Source organism: Harpia harpyja, chromosome Z (genome assembly GCF_026419915.1).
Source record: "Harpia harpyja isolate bHarHar1 chromosome Z, bHarHar1 primary haplotype, whole genome shotgun sequence".
Lineage (NCBI taxonomy): Eukaryota > Metazoa > Chordata > Aves > Accipitriformes > Accipitridae > Harpia > Harpia harpyja.
In genome coordinates, this window is record NC_068969.1 from 25371658 (window position 1) to 25392763 (window position 21106).

At 43.8% G+C, this 21106-nt stretch overlaps 1 protein-coding gene across 4 annotated transcripts in view; it reads right to left on the reverse strand.

Moving 5' to 3' along the window:
* FGD5 (FYVE, RhoGEF and PH domain containing 5) overlaps positions 1–6136 on the reverse strand; it is a 117079-nt gene extending 110943 nt beyond the window's left edge. For 3 of the 4 annotated variants that reach the window (XM_052776686.1, XM_052776688.1, XM_052776685.1), the window contains exon 1: positions 5133–5354. In XM_052776686.1, coding sequence (XP_052632646.1) covers positions 5133–5145 — 13 coding nt within the window. In that variant the 5' untranslated portion in view covers positions 5146–5354. Of the gene's footprint in view, positions 1–5132; positions 5355–6037 lie in introns of those variants that run through there. The other variant, XM_052776689.1, reaches the window with a different exon arrangement.
* Between the last annotated feature and the right edge of the window lie 14970 nt (positions 6137–21106).

Below are 21106 nucleotides of genomic sequence, written 5' to 3' on the forward strand. Positions count from 1 at the left end.
GCTATGGGGAGAATTCCACAGTGGATACTGATAATGCTGTCTACAGAGTTCAGTACTTTCTTAGACCCAGTTCTCACTATTCTCCATTAGCTTGTTACTGTATCAGGTTGACTTGCTTGTCCATTATGACCTCTAAACTGTTCACAACACTCTGTGGCCTGTTCATTGTCTCTACACTGATAACTTTATAATATGACTTAAGTGTAATTTGTTTGAATGGATCCAACTTAATGATCCAGATATAACTGCCCTGCCTACTTTGTTAATTACCCTTTCACCAGTCTTTACATTATAAAGTGAACTTTGTCATCTGATACTTTTCTATTTGCTTTCCTACCAAGGAAAACGTTGGACAGTATCAACATAATCCTGGTCCCAGCACTATGCATACCACCATTTGATAATGTTACAGAGATAACTACTGCAGAGATTCGCTGCCAGTTAGCCAGTCCTCTGTCTAATTAACCCTTTAATTAATAATTAAGACTTTAATTCTGTTATCTAAATGCTTTTCTCTTAAATCAGAATGCGCTACTAAAATACTACACAAACATCAATGTATCTCTTTGCATCTGTACAGTTGCCTTTATCAAGCAAATCTGTAACTTCTTCCAAAGACTGGGATCAAATTCCCCATTGGAGGCAAGCGAAGTCCCACTATTGAGGAAATGAGAGTAAGCAACCTTAAGAATAGCAGTAAATGTAGGAATTAATTTACATGTCACTTGTCAAGACACTTATTATAGACATAAAAATTATTTGGACCAGGAAGGATAGAAGTTATTTCATGGTAGCATTTCTATGTTATGAACTAGGCAACGACATGAAACAACAAAGAACCTATCCTATACGAGCAGCCAACATGCTCATGCTCCCTCTCACATCACAGCATGACAGTGCTGTCTAAGAGTTCATACCATTGACAAAAGCCATGTGTGTCAAGTGCTGCACAAACCCAGAAACTCATGGAAACAGTGTGACTGCACTGTACAGTCATAGGTAGAAGTTTCCACACCTCAGCTACTAAAATGACACCAAGTTCTTACAAAGCAGGACAGAGAGGAAATTCTGTACCTGTGTCTATTGCAGCTTGTCTAATACATGGGTTTATATTTTGACCATGGTGCTTACTTCTTAGAGAAGAAATTGTTCTGAGAGAATGGTAGACAGAGCTTCCTATCAAAATAACACATGGAGCTTCACTGTAAGTGAAAAGGACAGCTCTTCTTTGCAGATGAAGAGCTGGTTTTGGACCTGGCCAGAACATGGGCACCAACCACTATAGTAATGCTGCCAGGAATGTAAGGCAAGCCAAGCAGAGAGTCTCCTAAAACTCATTTATTACATTTTCAGTACAGGAAGCTGTAGGTTCCAACCTGTAATTACAATTCTGCCAGCTGTCCAAGTCAGACAGTGAGGGTGTGTTTAAGCTGCCTATGTAGATAAGCCATTTTGATGTCATTCTGAATTAAGTACCAAGCATAAGCTGTATAACATGCTTCAATATGTTGGAGATTAAATAGATGAGGTAGCATAATTTACAAAGAAAGTATAATCCCTTTGAGGGGTTCAACTCGTAAAACACCAGTGCTGTCACTGGTAGGACCTCAGGATGTACTGTAAATAACTGAGATGTCATTAATTTTGCAATATTCACTGCGATAGTAGCTCTCTTTGTTTTGCAGCATGTAAATGCATCACTTCACACTGTCATAGAAAAGTCTGAAATGACAAAAGTTACATAAGAAATGAAAACAGTTGCATGGGAGTCACTTGAAGTAGAAAAGGTAATTAGACTAGGATTTTCTAATGACGTAGGAGTGCAAGTCTTCCTTTCAAATGGGACCTCAGTCCAGATTAGGTATCAGCTCCCACTTTGACTTGAACAGGAATTAGATACTTAAGTGTCTTCTGAGAATTGGGGTTTTAGGCACTTGAGAGCTGAGGTCCTGTTCAAAGCCAGCAGGTCACTGGCTCCTAAATGCCTCAGATATTTATGAAAATGGTATTTCAGCTTCTGCATAAGCCTGATACTTTTGAAAAACATCTATCCTCTCTTATCAGTATATGTTCTTCAAATGTGTCATCAAAAGCACTCTGTATATAGCAAGAAGCCTCCACCAGTGTGAAGACAGACCTATAGTCACTAGTAACTATCCCATGGGAATTTTGTCTTCTTACAAATCTTAATTGAAATATTAACAGCTGGGCTGTCAGACCACATGCCACTCTGCAGAAATAAAATGCTGTTCTGTACAGTTACTGGAATCCATCCTCTATGATTAGATCAATGCATGTGACTCTGGGATATCAGATCAATAGCTTACAAATTTCTCTTACTGTATAACTTTATTGCAACCATCTGTAAATACAATACAACAGCATAACATCCCACAGAGAAACACTGCTGGGGAAGGGGAAAAATCTAAAGACAATATAATCAGAAAAGGATGAATTTCAACACCAAAATATCTTGATCCTGAAAATTCTCCAGCATTTTCACTGTCTCTAGCAGACTGTACATACAAATCTGGTAGGGCTGGGGGGCCTGACTATGAAAAACCACATGTACATGACAATTAAATAATCTTGGTTTTAAACTACTGGCATATATTTCTTTTTATGTAACTGTAAGTGTTTGTGATGTTTCCAATCTGGCTGTGATTTCACAACAGGAAGTTCACACTGCAGCAGACAGCTTATATTCACCTGTTGTTTCATATATTGCTTCCTAGAAGCCAAAGAAGATGTCAGTTAAAATTCTCTGACAGGTACATATGGCAGCTTTTCCTATATCACTTTCAGTAGCAGCTGAAAGAATATATAGTCTGCTTACACCTCTGAACAATCTGGAGTCTAACATCTGTACATTCTTCCTATGGGCAGCATCATTTCAGCACCTGGCAAACAAATCAGTACTTAGAGGCTGGAAGGTCCCATGTATGAGGCTGGGAGATGGGGGACTGCCTCTTGTCTCTTACCACAGATTTCCTGTGACCTTGGGTGGATTGCTGCATCTTTCTTTTCGTATCAGTTCTACATCTCTGAGGATAATCCATATCTCCCTTCCTGTTTTCTGTCTGTCGTTATTTTAACTTCTGTGGGATCAAGGCTGCCATATATGCCTGCACATACAACTGGGCTGACTGGTGCTATGTATTACTTACTGTAATACAAAGATTGCTAATGCTGTTCCCTGACTTGTGCCAGTTAACAAATACCCCTCTCCTTCAGATTCAGTAGGAAGTTCTGCTTTGCACTGGTGGGAGAGACATTCCTTGCATTGTGTGAATGTACAAAACAAAGGCTGAGAAGGGATATGAGCACTCTATAAATACAACCTGGAGGTAAACACCAGAGGAGGAAAAGAACTATTTTTAAGCAAAAGGACAATGTAATCACAAGAATAAATGGCGATGAATCTGTTTGAAAAACTAGAAGAACTAGCAATCATAAAAGGTTCTCAGTTTTCTGAGAGGAGTAGCAGGAGAGCTACCTAAAAAGTTTTTGTTTAAGATATAATTTGATTAATTAATAAAAGGAGTAATATGACCGTGAGTTCTGTAACAACAGGTACTGCTTTTGGTAATGAAGGTAGTCCCATTCAGTCCTACATTCCTGAAAAAGAAAACTGCTAATAAAATGTGAGTCTTTACGAATGGATACAACTGATATTCCTTACACTGCACTTTCACTGACAACAGGATCAGATTAGAGCCGGTCTGTTTTAAATAGCGGGGAGATGAAGAAAGAGAGGTTGGAGCATCATGGCTAAAGCAATTTTTGGCTGGCTCACTTAACTTTCAAATGAGTTTGTCTCCTGGGAGGGACAGAGTCCAGTCCAGACAGGATCAGAAAATTGAATGGAAGTGTCACCACTTTTTGGGTAGGAGAGTGTCTTACTCCCCACTCTAAGGGGAAAGAGAACCTCTTGCTTTAAACTCAGAGGAGTGGTATGACATGCTGATACAACAGCAGAGGGCTGGGTTTGACCTAAAAGATCCTTTCCAATCCTATGTTCCTGTGCTTTGGCAAACAATGATTCACAGTTTTCCAACACATGATAGTTGTAGGGCAAGGTATCTAGCGGTGAAATCTCTGGGCTTCATGATGTACCCATGCAAGTCAGGTGCCCAGCAACATTCACCTTCTGGAACAAGGAAACACAGTGGAAAATTTTAGGGCTAACACAAAGGGACTGTTCCTTTTTAATTCTAGATGCAGCATTAGATTTTTCTAAGTAACTCCAGAGTTAGTAATAATTATTTCCTGGATTGTTATATTTTTTTACACACATGCCTTACCCCTGAAAATCAGAAAGTGTTGGTGGAGAATTTAAAGTTTGCCCCAATTTTCCAGTGACTTCTTTTACTGTTTAACTGTTGAACGTCTTGTCTTTAATATCTGTTCCCTTCTTATCCTGTCTCTTTGACCTTCCCAGTTGACATCAAGGAAAAATTCTGGGAAGTTAACAGAAGCAAGGAGGAAGGCTTTGGGCTTGCCTTGGAGAGAAAATTCAGCAAAAACCATTACCTCCCCCCAAACCGCACTTTCGGAAAGAAAGTCACAGCAAAATTCCCGGGGGCTTTGCGAAGGGTTGAGCGTGTCCGAGGGCAGAGCAGGTACAGAGCCGCATCCCTCCGCAGGCGCAGCCCTCCCGATCTCCCAGTGCGGTTGTCCCCGGAACGCCCCGCCTCGCCCGGGCTTGCTGCTTGTCCCCATCCCGGCGGGGCGAGCGACGGGGCAGGACAGCCCCGGGGTGCGCGGTGCCCCGCGGGGAGCCAGTGAGCACCTGCCGGGGCGGGGAGAAGCGCCGGGCCAGCCCTGGACGGAGGGTGCCTGGAGGAGAGCGCCAGCCCCGGTGGCACGGCCCAGGAGCTGCCGGCCCCGCAGGAGGGTTGCCGGGGCGGCGGGGGTGCAAGCCCCGGAGGAGCAGTGCGCGGACGGAGGGTTCGGGGGGGGTGGGGGTGGGGGGGTGCCGTCCCGGTGGTATCGGCCCCGGAGGCGGGGTGTGCCGGCCCGAGGGAAGGAGGGTGCCGGTACCGGAGGAAGGAAGCCCGCCCGGCGCTTGCCGGCCCCAGGGAAAAGACGTCCGGAGGCGGAGAGCCATCCCGGCGGGCCCGCGCACTTACCGGCGTTGCTCATCTTCCACCGCAACTTTGCTTGCTGGCTGCCCCGGGCGCTCAGACCATGGTCCCGGGGGGCCGCCGCCGCCTTCGCCCCGCGCGGACGCGCCCGGCCCTACAGCCCCTCCGGGGGCATGGGAGCGCAGGCGGGGCAGCCGGACCCGGAGCGGCAGGCTGGGCAGGCTGCGGTGCCGGCTCGGGGGCGGTCAGCGCTCGGCGCGCCTCCGCCCTGCCCCGCGCGCGGCCCGTCGGGGGGCGGTGGCGGCGGCCGGCGCCGGGGCCCCGCACGGCCGGCGGCGCGCGGGGCTGGGCCGGGCGGGGCCGGGCTGGGCAGGGCGCGCCGGCTCCGCGCAGGCATCCCCCGCCGCCGAGCGCGCCCGCTGGCTCGGGCGGGGGGGGGGCGGGGGGGCGAGGGACGCGGCACGGATGCCCAAGGGCGCGAACATAAAGGCGCGGCGGGTCGCCCTGTCCTTCGTCCCCCTTTCGCGTGCCCCGCTCCTTGTCTGCCGCCCTTGGCCCCTCTTTGCACCCTCCTTCGTCCCCTTCCCTCCATTCCCCCTCCCGCCTTCTCCCCTCCCTCCCTCCCTATCTCTTCCATCCCCCCTCCCTCCTTCCATCCCCTCCATCCGTCCTCTCCCCTTCCATCCTTTTCCCCCTCTTCATCCTTTTCCTCCCGTCCATCTTTCCCTCCTCTCCAGCCTTTCCCCCCCCTCCATCCATCCTCTTCAATCCATTTATCTCCACCTCCTCCTCCCCCCACCCCCGCTCCATTCCCCCGTGACACACGACCGCCCGAGCCTAGGAACCCCCAGGGATCGAGGTTCGGGGAAGCCCCCCCCAGCCCCGCCCCGCCTCGTCTCGCCTCGGGCGTTTTCCCCTGGCCCGGAGCATCCCTGCGTAGCCGACAGCACCTGCTGCTGGAAGCGGTGTCTGAGTGCAGGGAAGTCACGGACGGTCTCTCGCGTGCAAAACACGCTTGCTCAGAGCAGTTTCAGACAGCTCCAGACTGCTGTTTTTTCCCCTCTCCCATAAACTAGCTCCTGGCTCGATGAAGTTAACGCAGGCATCCTGTGGCTGGGCCCTTCTCCCCGTTTTCGGGCTGGCAGCAGCACTAACCCCCAGACAAGGGTTGGATCGCCCTCTTCCTCTCAATGGAGGCATAATATAGCCCTGCTACCTTTCCCGGTGGAGCTGGTATTGCCCACCACAACTTTGCAAATTTCCTCCCCTGGCAAAGAAACCCCAGGAGGGCTGAGCTGACCCCAAGGGTCGCTTCCCTAGTCAGGGAGGGGCCATTCCTCCCCAGGCCAGCACGGCTGCTCGCAGCCATCCCAGAGCCCTGAATGCCAGCAAGCTGGGGAGGGGAAGAAGCAGCACGTTGTATCTGTCCAGTGTCCAGGCCAGGATGTATGTGAAGCAGTCAGGTCCTGCTTTGACATTTTGAATCCCACAGAAATCAGAACTATTGCTAACACCATCCAGAGCAACTTCATTTTAGATGCTGTTAGTTCTGCTTTTGCAAAGTACCTAATAACTAACATCATCCTGCTGGCAGATGCTCTGTAGTATAGTCAAAGCTCTTTTTCCTGACTTTTCAATGCTGTCACACTGTGACTGATGGGGTGTAGAGTGCCTTGCACGTTAGTGCACAGATCTCTGAAGAGAAAAAGCAAGCTGTGAGGGAAATGGGAATTCAACCCTTCTTTCTGTGGGCTTGAGTCTCTCCCACTGAGGCTGGTATCCAGGAATGCTAGGTTCTGGTTCTCTAGGGGACCCTGGTTGTATCATTACACCTCTATGCAAGCATTTGCAATCCTGTATGCTTTTGGAAATGCATAAATTCACAGTAGCAGCGCTTTCATTACTACTCTGACTGACACAGATGAGATGGAAGGGCCTTATCTTCCCTCACAGCATAACATGACTGGTGTGTGCCCTGGTGCATGGAATGAAACGGGTTTCCCTGGCCCACCTATGACAGGCAGTCATTTGGCCTTTTCTCATCTTCATGTACTGGTCCCTGATTTATTCTTCCCACCTGCAGCCTTGATGTCTGTGTCAATCAACACAAATAACTTATGTTAATAGAAAGCATCATCTGGAGCAGCTAAGGAATACAGATTTACGGTCTTGCAAAGCGTGGGAAAAATTGTACGTGACACAATGGAAAAGAAAGCACAAGTTAAAAAATCAAGCACAGTATGGGTGATTTGGAAAAAATTCCTTAAATATGTTTTCCAGGAGAATAACTTTTTGGTTAAACAGCTGCAAAATGCTAAGGCATTAGGGGAGGGGGTAGCAGGAAGGAAAGAAATATGTATTCATAGAACAACTGAAATGTGGGCTGCAGAATTTGGGGCATTTTCCTAATAACCTGAAAAACATAGTCTAGGTAGCAAGGTTTTCTCATACCTAGGCACATGATGGAAAAACATTGGTTAAGTATGTTACTAGCAAAACAAAGCCTTTGTAAAAGAGATTCTGCAAATAGACCTGGTGGTCTTGTAGTTGCTGTGCTATTTCTAACATGCATTTCACTCAAAATCCTTTTTGGTCTGCTGTAGGGCAAAGAACTGTGATACTTCATAGGTTTTGATCCAAACAACCAATTTGTGAAAAATTTCATGGAGCAAAGAATGACTCTTTTCTCTCTCCTGTTTTCTGTGAAAGGAGCTAAATACTCCAGCAGAACCCTATACTTAACGACAAGGGGACAACTGCTCCTAGCATTACGCCAGTAGCTCGGAGTCTGGCTGAGGGGCAGGCATTACCCATGATTATTTTTGTGACCTAGCTGTGGAGGGGGCGAGTGCTTCTCACAAGTTCCTGTCTGCCTGTTCTCAAATCCGCTTCCTGCCGCAAAGGGCAGGGTGCCAGGGTACCTCCAGGAGTCGCTGACTCCTCTCTTTCATCAGATCTGATTGGTTTGAACTTTGAACTAGTTTGTGTTGGTTAAAAATGCAATATATGAGCTGCTACGAGATATTGCGCTGTTCACCAAGGAATGTATTCTTGAGCAGTTCAGACTGATTTTGGACCCCATGGACTCTGCTGCGTGGGCAATTAAGCTACAGTTTGGGTGCAACAGGGAAAAAGAAACAAACATCTATGCAGTGATTGCTATCTAAGAAGAAAATTGAAAGTATATTTAGTAAGCAAAAGGCTTGTATTGTCTTTATTGACAGTCTAAAAGACAATCCAGGGTATAATTTCCTGTACTGAAATGATGAAAAGCTTTAGGAGCTTTATAGCTAAATGCAAGTAAGAACCATAAAAGAACTGCTTGAAATTTGTCAGTTTATTCTCTAACCCTCTTCAGAAATAATGGGGAATTATCTGTATTACAAATGGAAGAATGGGAAGGTGAATGCATGTGAACATGTTCAGGAGATGCTGAAGGGTCAAATCAAACTTTTGCAGCCAAAAGAGGAATATCCACTTTTGCAAGCATGTACTGCAATGAAGAGTATTGAAGGGTGGAGGCCATACCACATAGAACACTCCTTGAAGCAAGCAGAGTTCAGCACAGAGGAATCATCTTCCCCAGGGAGAATCCTTGACTTAACTGACTTGAAGTGAAATGGACACATCTATTTTCACTACTCAATTACTGAAATAAATGAAGCATATATTTTTTAAATAATTCCAACTGATTTTTAATAATAAGATGACTTTTAACAAAGGATTTCCTTCAAAACGTAATCCAACTATCAATTTAATAAGTTTGATGAATTTTGAAACTCAGGTGAATGTTCTAGGCTTATAGGTCCCCATCCAGCAGATGTTGTAATTACATGCTTAAATCTAAGCCAGTGCATAATCTGTTTTAAGTAGGGCTACTCCATATACTTAAGTGCCCTATTAGATCAGACCTATGTGGCATGTTGGAGTCTTATTTTTTATCATTGTAACATAAACTAGCACTCTGCCATTTTAATGAAGCTCTAGAGACTCTGTCTATCATACCACACTACCTATGCATCCTAATTGTTATTTTTAAGCCTCTTTACGTTATTACGTAGAGGTGTTCTTCAAGATGAGGTCTGCCTCATTATAAGCAGTCTTTCAGGGCATTTTTCATGATCTTTCACCCCACTATCTCTTCTTCCTTAGGGTCTATAGGTTTCAGTTTCAGGTTTTGGTGTTTCTTTTTTACTGTTTTGGTGTCAGTGGCCTTACTAAAAGAAATTTTCTGGTATCAAACTAAGAACACAGCATTTGGGGGGAGGGGGTGTTGCCCCCCAAATGACATCGAACTAAACTTCCTACTTCCTAGTAGGTATAATTTCAGGAACCAACATCACCTTATAAATCTTTATATGCATCTGGTCTTAGTTGCCTGAGAAATCACCTATTTTCACGGTATTTTGATATTTCCTGGTGCATTCTAGCTGGTGGTATGCCACCTGGGAAACCACAGGACAGGGAGAGGTGGTTCAACAGCGCTCATCCCAGTTGGTGATCTGGCAAAGCCCAAGCGTGTAGATCCATAGGACAGAATACACAGGGCAGCTAATTCCTTGCGATTATCTCTGTAAGGGTGCCTGGGACATCTGAAAGGCTTAATATATGAGGGAAAGTCTGTTATGTTGGCATGGATTAATGCTGGTCAGGTCACTTTAATATTATTGTACATAAACGCTTCAATTATTCATGGGTAAGCTGGTGCTGCATGTCACAAAAAGTGAAATAATGTACTAAAGCAGGATGGAAGAAAGTGAATACATGTTAATAACCACATGCATTCCTCAGGATGGCAGATAAAATGAAATGTAAAATGTGGGCAGCTGTGATGAGCTGAGTATAGTAATAGCCACCTATTGTAAATACTGGTAGATAAACACTTTTTAGATACTTATCTTTGCTGTGATGGAATAGCACTGGGGGCAGTTGTAGACTGATGTCATTGCTGCCTGATGACAAATTCCTGTATCTGTGGAACCTTGTATATCCTCCAGTGACTGCTGCATCATCTCTCCCTCACTTTCTTGGTTTCTTTTTCCTCTCTGCTCAAAAGCCTGCCTGACACTGAGATGCTCAGAGCCAGAATAGTAGGAGTGCTGTACATGACAGCTTGTCACTGGCCAGTTGCCTGGGGAGCCACAAGAGCCATTGCCAGAGAGGTATTGTATTAGGATTTAAAGTGCATTGGCAGGAGCATGTCTTATGTCTGTAGCACTGTAGCACTCCAGATGGTTGCTGTGTACAGACCCCAGAATGCTTTAGGAGAGGGAGGCTAGGAGGATAGTGGAGTCGGTTCCTGGGAGACCAGTCTGTGATTGTATTCCTTATAAAGGAATACAACTGTGAAATACTCTAAATATGTCTTTAACTCTCACTTAATCAAACAAACATCTGACTGTTTCACTCACCATTTTCAGTGAAGGGCCCCTAGCAAGAGTACCAGTCCTCTCAGGAAGGAGGTTTATGTGGTTCCATTCAGGTTCATGGCGCCATCAAGTTTCCTCTGACGCATCAAGTTTCTGAGATTTCTGTTGCTTAGTATTTTTGTAAAAACCGAATATTTGTAGGTGACGGTACAAAATCTGAGAGCTAATACAATGCCACAGTTGTGCCCATTCATTCCTTGCTGCCATGGAGATTTTCTTTCTTTCTCAGCTGGCCAGGTACCTGATTCTCAAGTCCTTGATCACTTTGGGCCCATGTCTTACCCAGGCAAAGCTCGGTTTAATGTAACTTAACTTGGGCAAGGATGCGTCCAGAAACATGTTTATCTTTACTCAACAGGATGTGATGATCTTGCACTCCAAAGAACTTGGTGCCTGTATTTGCAAAATGTCAGTAGAGGTCTACTGGCAACAAACACAGAAGTAGCTGAAAATACAATTCTATGGATTTACCTGCTGCAGTTAGTCTTGTTTTTCTTTCACACCCTCTCAGATGCTGTCTGTTACATAAAGCACTGGAGGACATAATATCGCAGAGAATCAAATTGTGAGCTGGGAGCTGAAGGATGGCAGATGGGTGCTTCAGACTCAAAGTGACCAAGTGTAAGTGAGGCACAATACCATTGAGGGTCAAATGTTATGCAGGTTTAAAAGTGATGTCAGTGAAAGAAAAATGGGGCACTGAGTCAAAAAGCCTGAGACTTGGCATAAACAAAGTCAACAGCAGTTCTAGCTTCACTGGGTCCAGAGCTGAACTTCACTCCTGGAGGTCAGCAAACACTCTTGCTAAATTTCATCTGCACAAGGTGAAAAAAACCCCACCCAGCTGGAGAAATTTTGACTGGTTTCCTGCGTTTGACAGGACCATGCATTTGACACCCCCAATACATGCAAGTCTCCTTCAGCAGTGAATCATCAAGAAGAGAAAAGGTTACAGCAACGATGACTATTGCTACTGCTGAGCATTGTTTTGAACCACAACAATTAATTACACGCCTCATTTTTATCAGGGCCATATACTGGGTGCAATGTGCTGTGTGAGAGGTACACATAGGAAGGAAGCCAAACTCCCATTTCCTCTTAGTATTTGGATTTGTTTTGGTCTTGCTCCAGTGTCAGTCTCGCTCCAGGCACCTTCCACCACAAGTCCTCCCCTTAACTCTGCAACCCACTTATCTGTGGGGCCTTTTTGGCTATGGTAAACCTTGGCTGCATTGATTAGCACAGCCACTGACCCGGAGTGGAGCTGGCAGCTGCATTCTCCATTTCCTGCTCAGGCATCTGCTGCTTGATTGGAGGAAAATAGTTCTTAAACCTTCTTCAAAACAGGAAACTTCTCTTCTCCCTGCTTCCTGAGGTACAGGAACCGTCTCCGCAGCAACCCCTGGACAAAGAAGCTTCCTATTAACCACTGGGGTGCCATAACGGATACAGTGGGAGGTCATAATTCAAGCCATAATCTACCCTGAAGGCTGGAAAGTGCCTCTCTGTGCACCACTGCTCCCACCCCTCTGTGCCCACACTGCTGCCTCATTAAATGGTCTGGAGGTTAATTAGCAGATGATAATCCTATCCATTGGAAGCATTTGTAAACGCTTTTCATCTTCATGACTAAATATTGATTCTGTGTCAATACCTCTGGAACATAATTTTGTAATATTGTCCCTCCACCTTTGCATTGGAGAGGTGACTGAACATGGCAACATCGTCACCCTCTCAGTTTTTTTGCATGCTGTATCTTAATATTATGTAGTCTTTTTTTTTTTTTTAACAACTACTTCTTGTATCCCACAAGTATCGTATGACTAAAAAATATTGACATCTCATGCTTTGCTCATTGAGTAATTTCCCACTTATGATCAGGCCTCCTTGAGAAGTCTGAAGTGGAGCTTTCAGAAAATCACTTGTAGTTTGAATGCAGTCCCTTGTAGTCCTGGAGAAAACTACACACATGCTTATGATTGGCAGTTTGCATCATTGAAGGACCATTGCTAGCAGAGCCGGTGGAGCATAGCTGAAATGAGTATTAACTTCTGTAATTCTGTATTTGCACAGACAGTTAAAAATTTGGCTGTAAAGTTCAAATTCGGTGGGTTCTTTTAAAAAAGCATGCAGGTCAGCTGTATGTGATGGGGGTTAAGCTCAGGTTAAATTCTACCTCACAGAATAAAAGCAAATGCAATAGGTGGAAATGGTAAACAGTGAGAAATCCTTGTTCTTATTTCTGGTTTTTGGACATAAATTCTACCTACCCGATCACCTTTTCCCAGCAAATGCAAAGCCACAGAGCTGTGCCTGTCTGCTCCACCCATAAAAATGAGCCATTTGGATGTCTGAGTATTTCTGCCAGTGTTCAGGCTTAAGGAAATAGAGCAGTAGGACACAGCAACATTCAGAAGTTATCCTTTCCTTTGCATTCAGCTCCTTTCTCACCAAATACTTCCCGAGATTAGAAGATCCCATCAAGATGATCTGATTTCCTGCCAGCAAGCTATGCTGTTGATCCTAGAATGGCTGCCTTCAAAATCTAGGCTAATTATTTCGCATATGCCTGTACCTACAGTAATCTGCTATGTATTACTGATCACAGGGTGAAGCTGTTATATACTTGTGGCTTATGTCTGCTGTAACCCAGGCCACCTGAATGCCTTTGCCAGCAGTGGACAGAGAGGCCTTATAGCAGAAGGGTTTCTCATTAAGTTTCCCGTGATTTTCATGTACACAGAAGCATGTCCTTTCACTGCAAGTGACTTTTAAAGGGAGAAGCAAAGTTTGCTGGGAGAAGCAATTTATTTTGATAGATTGACCAATCTGGGTCATAAAGCAGACAAGTTCACCTTCATTCCCCTCACCAGATTAGGTACAGAAACAGTAGGTTTTAAGCTAAATACAAGCTGTACGTACCTTTTCTTGTTTTAGCCTAGTTATAAATGTAAGAAAAAGGTAATGAGACACAACATCTCTGCTACGGTGTTTCCAGTTCATCACTGTTTTCTGTGACTTGCTCTGGGGGAAAAAACCCTAAACCTAGCTCTTAAAAGTTGATGTTATGCTGCATGACGAGAGGTAATATAAAAGTGGTGTGATCAGAATATGGAAACATTTTTCACAATGGCCCAGATTGTGGGATAAACTGCTTGTGATATATCTATCCCCTAGAGCCAGCTCTGCTGGGAGTCAAAACTGGAATGCAGAAGTTCCGAAATACCAAAAATTTCTTACCTTGAGCATCTCCCTCCTTGTTTCTTAGTTCTTTCTTGTAGGCAGCCAAGACCATTCTTTTCTATTCTTCCATGTCTAGAGCTGGCCAAGTGCTTTCCAGCTTCCGGGGTGTTACTCCATGGCCTGGCTGCAGTGCAAGTCAATGTGCTTCAAGTGGAAGTACATGTGAGGAAGGGTGTGAGGCATTCCTGCAATGCTGACTCACTTCTCACTGAACCAGGCAATTAACTTTTTCAGCTTGCTCTGGGGCACTGGTATGTATGATGAGAAGCCCCACCAGTATTCATCATAGTTTGCTTGATAAGCAGCACAGGATGCATAAAAGCCTTATGGAACCAATAGACTTAGGTATGCTCCTCATCTGGAGCATCAGCACTGAGATCTTTCTCTTCTGCCTGGCATGGCTTTGCCTCTAGCAAGCATTTCTAAGTCATTGCAGCTGTTCAAGGATGTAAAGATCCCTTTTATTCCTGATTTTGACATTAGGTTCAGACTTCACCAGTATTTCTCTGTGGAAGGTATCTGAGTGTCTCACTTCTTCGGAGCACTTTGTTGTTCTGTAGGCACAAGTGCCACATGAATACTGTTCCTGAATGAATCAGTCCCCAGTTACACATTTTGAACATTCTTAGACACCACTGCAGGAAGAAGGTATACAAAAACCAAGAAAGTGTCTGTACAACCATTTTATCAAAGTAGAGCAAGAGTATCTTCTGCTCACTTTTGGTAGTACTTTCTTTCAGAAGTATTGAGCCCTGGAATTAATGAAACTTGGCTTCTTATAAATTTGTGTCATGGTTGCCTTTCAAGTCAAACATAATGTGAAGCCTGATTTAAAGATCTTCCCTGCAGCTGGGCTGTTAAATAAAAAACTTTCTGAATTCCTTACCGTCTGATAAAAAGTGGACTCATACTGCAACTTCTCCCACACTCTTGTTTCCTTCTCTCTTGTCTACATGCCAGTCTCAGACTAAGATCTTCAGTGACAGGGTATCAAGAGGAGAGGAATGAAAATTCAGCTGAAGGAATTTAATATGGAGGACTGAAGTGACAAGACACACAATAATTGTATATGTTGGGTGGTAGTATTTATGATACCTCTAAAGCTGGGTCAGAGGTCCCAGAGTCCACGTTTGCTCCAAGCAGAGAAAAAGAGGGACACAATTTAATCAAGTGACATTATTAGAAACTATTTAATTTTCTTAAGTGTTTTGATTTATAAGGACAGATACAACACACTAACACCTCATTATTCATATGCCTATGAAGCAGTTGGCCTCTCCCTACTCCCTCTTCTCATATATCCATTAATGTAATTGATTCTAATAATGGAGACAGTATCATCATTGTCTCTATCCCTTCTCAGTGCATGTAACCAGGAGACTACTGTGTGTTCCCAAATGTTCCTGCCCTGCACCATTTTCAGACTGTTTGTTCAGAGCTATGGAGCACCCACTAGATCATGTATTCTCAATGTGGTTAAAAGTACTTCGCATTCCTAAAATCAGGATATTGGATTTTTTTTTTTTTTTGCAGGAAGCTAGACAATATTTTACCTGGATTTCCATCACTCCAGGACACCTTTGGTTTCCTCTAGCTGTGGCTGAACCAGACGCTTTTCATGGTCAGTCTGAGGATGTTTTTTGTATGCCTTAGTTAAGGCAACAGTGATGGAAGCAGTTGTGTATCAGTGTGGTTTTAGCTCATTACTTCCCTATCATTACAACACAGATACAGTGCCCTCTTTAAATTTCTTGCAGTGCTCTGCACACCTTTTTACTGAAGCCATTAGAATTCCAGTCATGCTAGTTCTGGGTCATTTTTGCATCTCTCCACATTTTGTAAGCGTCCTTCTTCCTGCCATAATGAAGGATTCTTCACAGCCTTGTGAAGTGCTGTGATTTTAGCATAATGGACACTGAGGAAGTGGGAAAATAAAGAAAGGGACTTTGTTCTACCTTTTCTTTCTTCCTTGGCACCTGTTTGTGGGAGAAGAGTTTAAGTCCATTTTTGGCAGATCCTGTTGAGCACTGGTGTGGAAGGACTCAGAAAACAAGTGTGTTTCCTTTGGGAGCAACTTTGCCTGCTGCAAGCTGAAGAGAGAAGGGAGCCAGAGAGGCTGGGAAGAAAGAGGTCTGTTTCTAGGACTCACAGTGAACTGAGAGGGATTTAGCTCCTCGTTTATGATATCCTTATACACCCACAAGACCATCCTGGACCCTGAGACCTGCCAGGCTGCTTACATTAAACCAGAGAAAGGTTTGGGGTTTGGCTTTGGCTGGACTGTGGACCTGGTGTATTCTACAGAGACTGCCCCCACTGTGGCTCCTTCATCCTCCAAAACAGGGACCTTTCTGAGAGCAGTCTGCCAAGAGTCATATTGCTCCAGCTACCCTGAATGGTGTGGACACAGCCTGTCTCTGCCCACATACCCGTCTTTGGCTGATCATTCTACTAGCCAATTATTTACAGCAAATGTATAAATGAATGGGTTTTTAGATTCTCTTCTCCATGGATAGCATTGGTGACATCCATTTGTGAAGAAGGAAGACTGCAACTGACCAGGAGGCAAAAATACGCTGGATAGTACTGCAGATCTCAGCTGCAAAAGACCTCAGTGACTTCTAGTGAGCAGTAAAAAAAACCAAAAGCAGCAAATAAAAAACATGTTTTTCACAGCAGGGATCTCAAATACCCTCCATTTTTCAGTGAAAAAAGGATCTATTTATTTCTGGCTTTTAAAAAAAGAATATTATTTTTTGTGTGTTTTGCCAACAGCCGATAAATATTTCTGCGGATGGACTTTCAAAGAAAAACATGTTTTCCAGTCTCTACCAGCCTTTTACTTCCTTGTTTTACACAATTGCAGGAGAGAGTGAACAGTGAGGAAGGCGGGGGTAGTTGTGCTTTTTACTATATGTCTTTTTTCCCAGATCCAGTTTTGCTTACAGATATAAGACAAGGCAAAACATGTTTTCCTTCATCCAGAAAGGAAACTACAGCTATTTTTTTCTGCTGGCTTAAAAAGAAAAAATTAAAAAAAAAAAAATTCTTCTGCTCCAAAGGTCAAGCTGATGACCTGCATTTTATTTGTAAATAACATTTTGAGGCATGCTGGCATTTTCCAGATTGACAGCTGAATGAGTGCTTGTGAGGGCTCGTGGTTTTGAAGAATAAGTGCCAAAAATATTAAGAATGGTTGTAATTAGGCTTCTGTTTATGTATATAAACACAATGTTCTTACAGGTATTGGTATGTGTGTGCAAATCCATAATCTGATTCTAAATTCAGAAATGGACCTAAAGTTACCAGCATGGTAAAAGCTGAGAAACTGTGTAGTATTAGCTCATTTATATTGCGTTTATTGTAGATTATATTTCTAACAGAGCAACTTGTAACAAACATCTTGGGTCTTACTTAGACACATGCATGACATCAAGGTGACCTTCTCCTTAATATATACAGTGTAGATATACCAAATGGAACTACACTTACAGATGCTAATTATAGCGGTGCGAGACCTTAGTAGGTCTTAGTACTGCTCATAACTGCACGTGTTGCAGAAAATCAGGTGTGTGCATGTAAATGTACAAGCATGTATTATTGAGTGTGTATGAAATTTTCAGATGCAGTCAGTGGGCCTGAATGCTTTAATTTTATTGAGTCCAGCCTCAACTCATTTGAACTTGACCTGCAGAAATGCTGACTGTCTACAGCTCTAGTGGCAGCTGTAGGTGCTGTGGATGTTAATGGGCTAAAAATCTTTAATTGGCCTTGCAAAAAGCTGAAGAATCTGAATTTTAGTGGCCACTTTGAAAGTCTCTTTATGGGTGTTTTCTGCTTTTAAATTCTTACTTGCAGCATGACTTTACACATTCTATCTAATTAAAATATTTTAGCTTCTTGGTGGAGTGAGATGAGTGAATAGAAAATTATATGACTGTAGACAAAGCTATTGTTTTACATTTCCCTGGAAAGCCATATGCCTGATTAAGTGATCTTGTGGAGATAGAACATGGTTATTTGGAATTTTTACTAAGGTAAAAGTGAAATAAAATCTGGGGGCTTAACAAACCTGTTCATAGTGTAGCAGGTGTTGGTGAAACAAAAATACTTGGTATGGCTTGACAGTTTGTCTGGTGAAACAGATACACAAAGCAACAGTATTTTTAATGTGTGTTAAATGTCAAGTACTGTGTCAAATAGCATTCCCTGTTACCTGTAGGACAGCTGGCTCTCTCTCATCTGTCTTCTTCAGTTGATTATTTGTGGTAATAATGACAAAATTTAAGGGTTGTTAGTGACATCAGGCTGGCCAGGGTGTGATATGCAAAAGGAAAGCTTGCTTTTTAGCTGGGTATTGGAAGAACCAAAACTTGCATGGGGACTGTTAATCTGGAAGCTGCTGTGAGTTGCTTCCTGTCTAGCTCCACAGTGTGCAAAACATGTCTGGGATGCTGCAAAGCTGTGCATGGTGCCACCAACAGGTATGAGTGCAATTTGTGAAAGACAGGAGATGAATGCCTAGATAGGCTGGCCAGCTGGCTCATGACCATCACACTTATTGTACTTTTCCCAAGGATCTGGCTGGTACGTTGGTGAGATTGTTGTGTTGGGAATATTACTTTGATGGACAGGTAAACAAATTCTACGGGTCATGCAGTGTGTGGCTGAGCAGGTCATCTGTCATATTACATGACTTAAGCCTACATGTTGCACCCCTGTCACCACTGACTCTGATGTCTGAGCAGTTCACAGAGCTCATTGCTATTTCTCCAGGGGAAGGTCTGCTGTTCATTTTAATGTGCCCATTTTCCCTGGGAAATATTCGTCTTTTTGCTTATTTTTAAACCTGTTGACTTCCTCCTGCTCAGATGCTTTTGGGAAGGCTGGTGGGGTCCGTACCCATTCCCTGGAGCATGCATTTCGTGCAAATCATGAGCATTTTGGCAGAGATTTTTCCACCCAGGAAGTCACCAGGGACAGGCAGAGAGGAATGCGATCTTTCCCTGACCAGGCAGGTGCAGCAGGCTACTTTCAGACACATGCTACTGCTTAAGTAACTGCTGGTGAGCACCACAGTAAAATTGTCCTGTTGCTTTTGAGCTCTGAGTTAATGTTGTGCTTTTTTGCCTCAGGGAGAGTTCTGGGAAAGCAACAGAAGTCTCTGTCAAAACCCCAGCATTTCTGTGTAATTATTTCCTTGGAAAAATTAGCTTCCTGTTTTCAGCCGTTCTCCAGAAGAGCTTCCTCATACCCCTGTGACGCTTTCACTTTGACAGCTTTATGAGACAACGGCAGCATCTCTTTACCCTGGGACTGCGGGCCACAGAGGCCCTTGGGCCTTGCACACACACTGGCAGTCTACTCTGCCCATGGGCACTTGCCCCCTTCAGCCTTGCACCCCAGCAGGATCAGCCCTGCAGTTCCTTCACGCTTGGTGGCTGTGGAGCAAAGGGTTGTAACTGTTTCTTGGGCCCTCTGGCAGATACAGGCTTCCCCTTTGCACCATTGAGGGAGACACTGCCTGCGTTAGCTTGAATGTGCAAATACAGCTGCTGTTTATTGCTTTGTTTTTCAAGGGAAGCCTTCAGTACATTCAGGGACTCAGGGAATTTCCACTATTTTTCTCAATGTCCGCCCGCCCCCCCCCTTGGCCTTCGGACACACACATTGTGTTGTTTTGACGTAATTTCAAGCAAATATTTTGCCACCGAGAGGCAGTGCAGGGTCACAGAGGTCCTCCAGGCTTGGGCTTCAGGTTTCAGCCCTCCCCAGTAAACAATAGCTCTATAACTCATTAAGACTCCCTTTTGATTACTTTTTCCTGTTTCTGATTGTTTTGGAGCAGCAGGGGTCGATTCCACGCTCAACAAACTTCTTTTTCCTGCTGCTAAATTTAAATGTCTCTGAACTGAAAGAAGTTGCTAATCTCTTTGACAATAACTCCATCAAATAGAAATTACAACTGTAAACAAGATATTAGGCTATTTATGAATGCTACAAGGGAACTGTGACTTGGTTTTGCAGAATAATTTTTATCTCTAGGAATTTTTTTTTAACTGTCTCTTCTTTTCAGACAGAAAAGTTACCCAAACCCTAGCACTTTCTCTCCTGGTTACTGTAGCCTCCTCACTTTCAGATTTAGTAATAGTCATGTTCTCCCACTGTGGCCTGCATGAAACAAAGCTGGTAATCGCCTTTCTTGCTTGCCTCCTATCCTCCTCAAATTCATGCATTATCTTCTGCTTCACATCATTGATTCAGCACTCCTATTTCTACCTCCGTAGTTTTTCACTGCATGGTTTTCTCCTGCTTGCAAGTCCTCTGATTTATATGATCTATCTGTAAAACTCTTTCGCCCAGCTGAATTTCTTGCCAACTCGCACATTCCATCCTTTTTTATACCAGGAGTAAGATCCTGAAATTTTTCTATCATCACCTCCTTTTTCCTTGTAGGCCAGATATAGATTAATCAATTACTAGTTTTCTTTAATGGACAGGAAGGAGAATTTAGGAAAGTGATTTGCAAAGAATCCAATTCAAAGGAAAAATATGTGCATGTTTATCCATCCACATCCTTGTATCACACACACTGCCCACACTTATCTAGACCCTAATCTGCTTAATCTGTACTAACCTAGCATGAAAACTTTTTTGTAGGTATAGTGCAAAAAGTGATAAAATGACCAGTTGTAATGGAATCTGTATTGCGTGGGTCCACATGTGGATTTAATTAGCCAGACAATAGCTTATTTATGTTATTTTTAAACCTACAACTAGGATCTATGGGGGAACAAAGGATGAACATGCATACAGATACAGTGTCTCCTGAAGACCTCTTCATCAGTTTGCTGTTATCATTTGTTAAGCATGCCAAGGAAAGAAAATATTTTTCCTGCCCAAAGAGCTGACATCTTAAAAAAAACTGAAACAGACTACAGGCTGATAAATATTGATATTTTTATTACTTCTGTTACTATTGGCTCAGTTTTAAGGACCTTCTGAGCAGAACATCTGTAAGATGACACAGTGTGGTAGATCCTAGGGTGGACTCTGTACCTTTCTTCCTGGAAAGAATTAAATGACTTTTTCTGTTTAGCAGCCTGGCTACCAAAGTTGTCCTTTGCAGTAGGATCCAGAGACAGAGAGGGAACTATTTCATCTTTAGCAGGTGCTGTGTAGTCCTGCAAGGTTTACTACCACAGTGATGAAACTATGGTACCTGCCCTTAAGGACTATGAATACAGGTGTAATAGGGAAATTGGATAATATCTGCCCTGAGCTTCACAGAAATCCTTCTGTAAACCTCCTGGAAAGATCAGGACGATAAACTGGTGCCCTCCAGAG